This window comes from Glycine max, chromosome 14 (assembly GCF_000004515.6).
Source record: "Glycine max cultivar Williams 82 chromosome 14, Glycine_max_v4.0, whole genome shotgun sequence".
NCBI lineage: Eukaryota > Viridiplantae > Streptophyta > Magnoliopsida > Fabales > Fabaceae > Glycine > Glycine max.
This window is the reverse complement of record NC_038250.2, coordinates 30,670,554-30,675,913: the sequence shown is the minus strand read 5'-3', so window position 1 is coordinate 30,675,913 and position 5,360 is coordinate 30,670,554. Positions and strand designations below refer to the sequence as shown.

Here is a 5,360-nt window from a genome sequence, read left to right as displayed (position 1 = left end):
TAGCTTTTCTTTGAAAAAAAGGATTCACTGATCATAACCAGTTTTTGAAAAAAATGTGTATGCACCTGAAGGGTGAATGCTGTGTATGCCCTGACATTTATCATGTCTAGCCATTCTACAAGCCTTGAGCCAAAATCCCAACTTACCATAAACCTTGACCCAGGGTGAGAATGTTCATCCTTGCTCTCAGAAGAAAACAAAAGAAAAAAGAAAAGGAGAAAATTCCCAATCAAAGAGTGGGAGAAAGCAAAAAAAAAAAAAAAAAAAAAGAAAATTCCCGATCAAGGATTGGAAGAAAACAGAAGAAATATGCAGAAAGGTCTTTGGACTAGACAACATCTGAACAATACAGAATTGTCACCAAGTAAACAAAAAAAGAAAGGAAACCACGACCTAAAGTGGTCCTCTCCCTTTGGTTGTCAACCAAAATCTTGTGCGTCGATGACTTGTTCACCTCACACTAAACAAAAACAGAAAAGGAAAAGGCCAAAAACACTCAAAGCCAAATTTCCCACCAAGAAAACAAACCATTCCTAAGAAAAAGTCCTATGGATCCATGATCACGCATGTAATCTTTGATTTGATAGGAAATGATTTGCAAAATCAAGTCATGACATATCTATGGTTCGGAATTAGGATGAAACACTTACCCGTGTGAGATTGATACACTTTGAGTGATTTCCTTCTATTTTTGTTGGGCCCAGTGTTTCCTCTAAATGGTCGTTTAGAAACGAAATGCTAACATCCAAAATCTCATTTACGGTTATGAGAAAATTTCATCAACATAGTCTCCTTCCTCGATAGACATGTTGTTTTTCATCCAAAAAGCATATATTGCTCTAATCAGTTGGAAGTTTTGTATCTTTACTAAAGCATGTTCGCATTTTAGTGAAGAAAACACCAAGACTATTTTAGTCTCACAGTTATCCAGAACTACGTAGGTCTGAGTTCCTCATCACGAATTGAGGATACGTAGGAGCAAAAGCCTCGCTTTTGTCGGCCGCCCCACAATCTGACCCTGAGGTCATGTGACATGCGGAGACAAATTATGGTCATCCGCACACCTTTTCACCATCCAGAGACGATCGAGTCCGATGGCACGCAGAGACAAATTATGGTCATTCTGCACCTTTTGTCATCCAGAGGCGGCGAGCCCGATGACATGCGGAGACAAATTATGGTCATCCGCACACCTTTTTGCCATCTAGAGACGATCGAGTCCGATGGCACGCAGAGACAAATTATGGTCATTCTGTACCATTTGTCATCCAGAGGCGGCGAGCCCGATGACATGCGGAGACAAATTATGGTCATCCACACACCTTTTCGCCATCCAGAGACGATCGAGTTTGATGGCACGCAGAGACAAATTATGGTCATTTTGCACCTTTTGTCATCCAGAGACGGCAAGCCCGATGACAGGCGGAGACAAATTATGGTCATCCGCACACCTTTTTGTCAACCAGAGGCAAGCGAGCCCGTTGGCACGCAGAGACAACTTATGGTCATTCTACGCCTTTTGTCATCCAGAGACGGTGGGTCCGATGACATGCGAGAAACCATATGGTCCCGCACCTTTTTTTCACGCGGAGACAAATTATGGTCATCCACACGCTTTTGCTATCTGTAAGACTCGATGCCTGATAACACGCAGAGACTAACGTCGTCTTCTGCACCTTTTGTCATCTAGGGACAGCAAGTCGGGTGGTGGGCAGAGATACCTTATGATTATCCGCGCCTTTCATCGATCGAGGGGAACGAATTCGGCAGTATCAGGATGATGGTGGTCATTCGGTGCTGACCATTTTCAAAATTTTTGAAGGTTTTTTAACTTTCGTCGTCTTAAAATATTCAAGTCTGGCGATGTGCGGAATTCTTCTCTGCTGGGCAAAGACGATTGGGTGCAATGGCAAAGGGAAGTGTCATGGTTGTCCAACTTTGTCATTTTCAAAACACTGAAGTTTATCGATGCTTCTGATGCCTTTTCTTTTCTTATTGAACGACAGGTTCCGCTGGCGGGGATATTGACCAGCCGAATGATGTTCCGCTCGAACGAAATTAGTGTCTTATCTTTACTTCCCTTTTATCTCCAATAAAAGACAAGTAAAGAGGGGCAACTGTCATATCCTAATTTCGTCCGAGGACCATCTGTTTGGTGGGATGCGACCTTCGCTTGACCACTTCGAGGTACTTAACACCCATCGTTAGGCAATCTGTGAAGTTCCGCGACATGTCGGGAGTCGAAAGGAAGCGTTAATGCGCAATCCGTGAAGTTCCGCGACATGTCGGGAGTCGAAAGGATGCGTTAATGCACAATCTGTAAAGTTCCATGACATTCTAGATGCCAGAGAGGGGACGGTTGCATAATCCGTAAAGTTTCGTGACATTACGGAAAGAAAACAAGTATCGTTACGTAATTCGTAAAGTTCTGTAATGTTATAGAAAAAGAATCAGCAAAAAAGGGCAGAGGGGGTGTATTTAGTAAACAGGGGTGTGCAAATAGCAATCAGGCCCACTTGGGCCTTCCAGGATGTTCCAACAGAAGGCGGTGCCTTCTGGTGGAAGCAACCCTGGCGAGCTGAGCTCGCCTAGGCGAGCTGGGCGGCAACCACCTCCTTCTTTTCCCCTATAAATAGGGGAAGGAGGGCAGAACAAATTCGTTCAACCCTCCTGGTATCTGAGATTCACTTAAAATTAGTGAGAAAAATTGTTTCCGTGAAGAAAATCCAAGCCGAGGCGCTTCCGTAACGCTTCTGAGATGTTTCCGTGGGCGATTTCGTGAAAATTTTCCACTGTTCTTCATCGTTCTTCAGTCTTCAACCGGTAAGTTCTCGAAATCGAACCTTTCAATTCATTCTATGTACCCTTAGTGGTCCCCACTTGTTTCGCGTGCTTTTATTTTTATTTCGTTTGCTTTCCGTATCCCCTTTTGACGTTCTTTAGTCATTCATTTAAGTCGTTTTCTCGCCTAAATCAAAAATAAAATATATTTCCACCGATCATTTGAGTTGTAATATCTCTTAATTTCTGTTAGAATAAAATCCGACCGATCTTTCTCGCCGTAACCACGTTTAAAACCAAAAAGAGGCAATTCATAAATCATGCTTTTGTCATCACCTAAAAACCATTTTTAAAGGTCCAACGCCTTGAAATGGTCCTTTTCGCTTTTATTGGTTAAACGTGGATTTTTAAAAGCCTAAAATCAACACATAGCTTTGTCACCTCTTTCAAAAAACCAAGAGATCATTAATGGTCCAATGCCTTAATGTTTTCTCTCCTTTCAAAAGAATCGAAAGATCGTTTAATGGTCCAATGCCTTAAATGACCTTTTATTCAATCAAAATATATCTTGCAAAAAGGGATAAAAACAACTTAACAAACATTTAGTTCTCAAAGAACTACGTAGGTCTGATTTCCTTATCACAATTGAGGAATACGTAGGAGCAAGGGAAACACCCTTGTCGACCACAAAAAGATAAAAATACAAAAGGCATAAAAAGACATAAAAAACGTAAAAAAGGGAAGATAAAACAAATTGAAGTCATATTTGCACACTTGATTAAAGGTTGTCGTCCCTTGTGACGGACGCGTGGGGTGCTAACACCTTCCCTGTGCGTAAATACAACTCTCGAACCTTTCACACTTAAAGTTCGTAGTCCACGCCTTTTCCGGTTTTTCTGACGTTTTCCTCGAATAAACGTTGGTGGCGACTCCGCGCATTTTCTTTCCTTGGAAGACGCACCCGTGAGTCTCGCGTCGCCCTCCCGCCGAAGGGTAGGTTACGACACCCGCTTAGTGCGTGAAGACTTAGCGCTTAGCGTGAGTGGCACGCTTAGCGAGTGAACAACTGAAAAAAAAATTAAGTTCTTTTCTGTTCACCTCTTCACCAAAGTTCATGAACCCCCTTCTTTTCAATATTAACCAAGCTTAAAACACACAATCACAAGCAACAACTACACTAAATGCAAGCAAAACAAAATTAAAAATGACTGGGTTGCCTCCCAGCAAGCGCTCGTTTAACGTCATTAGCTTGACGCATCATTCTGTTATGCTTCTTGAAAGTATAGAATAGTGTTTAATCTCTCAATGGTTCCACCATGGTACAACTTTTGCCTTTGTCCATTCACCACCAATGCTCTGTCGGGATCTTTAGCTTGAGGGTCATAAAGCTCCACTGCTCCATATGGTCGGACTTTCTTAATGGTAAATGGTCTGGACCATTTAGATTTGAACTTCCCAGGAAACAATTTAAGCCTTGAATTGAAAGCAGCACTTGTTGACTTGGCTGAAAATCCTTCTTGAGCAGCTTTTTATCATGATACTTTTTAACCCTCTCTTTGTACAGCTTTGAAGATTCATATGCAGTTAATCTCATCTCTTCCAACTCCAATAGTTGCAGCCTTCTTTGCTCTCTAGATGCAGCTTCATCAAAGTTCAAAAATTTTAAGGCCCAATATGCTTTATGCTCCATTTCCACTGGTAAGTGACAAGACTTGCCATACACCATTTGAAATGGGGATAAGCCTATCGGAGTCTTAAATGCAGTTCTATATGCCCATAAAGCATCATCCAGTTTGAGCAACCGATCCTTTCTAGTAGAAGCCATTGTCTTCTCTAAAATCTTCTTCAATTCCCTGTTTGACACTTCCGCTTGACCATTAGTCTGAGGGTGATAGGGTGATGCTACCTTGTGTGTTACACTATATTGCTTCAACACCTTCTGTAGCTGATTATTGCAGAAGTGTGTGCCTCCATCGCTGATTAAAATTATGGGCACCCCAAATCGTGAGAAAATGTTCTTCTTTAGAAACTTCACTACTATCTTAGCATCATTATGTGGGGTGGCCACTGCTTCAACCCATTTAGACACATAATCTACAACCACTAGAATGGTATTCATTTCCAAAGGACGAAGGGAATGGGCCCACAAAGTCAATCCCCTAGCAGTCAAATACCTCAACCTCCGTAATATTCTGCGAGGCATTTCATTCCTTTTTGAGATGCCCCCCATCCTCTGACATTGGTCACAATGTAGCACATGTTGGTGAACATCCTTGAATAGTGTAGGCCAAAAGAACCCAGATTGCAAAACCTTGGTTGTTGTCTTATCTCCACCATAATGGTCACCACATGGAGAGTTGTGACAGTGCCATAATATGTCTTGGGCCTCTTCCTTTGGCACACATCTTCAGAGAAGGTTGTGAGCTCCTATTTTGAACAAATGTGGATCATCCCATATGAAAAATCGAGCATCATGTATGAATTTCTTCCTTTGCTGCCAAGTTAGGTCCTTAGGGATGATTCCTGCTGCTTTAAAATTGGCCATATCAGTGTCTTTCATTAATTATGAATAGGGCTTC

General features: G+C 42.0%; 1 protein-coding gene across 1 annotated transcript; it reads right to left on the bottom strand.

Moving 5' to 3' along the window:
- Positions 1–4,123: 4,123 nt before the first annotated feature.
- LOC106795882 (uncharacterized) lies at positions 4,124–5,011 on the bottom strand. Its single transcript, XM_014766810.1, has one exon. The coding sequence runs from the start codon at positions 5,009–5,011 to the stop codon at positions 4,124–4,126; it is 888 nt and encodes a 295-aa protein (XP_014622296.1).
- Positions 5,012–5,360: the final 349 nt, after the last annotated feature.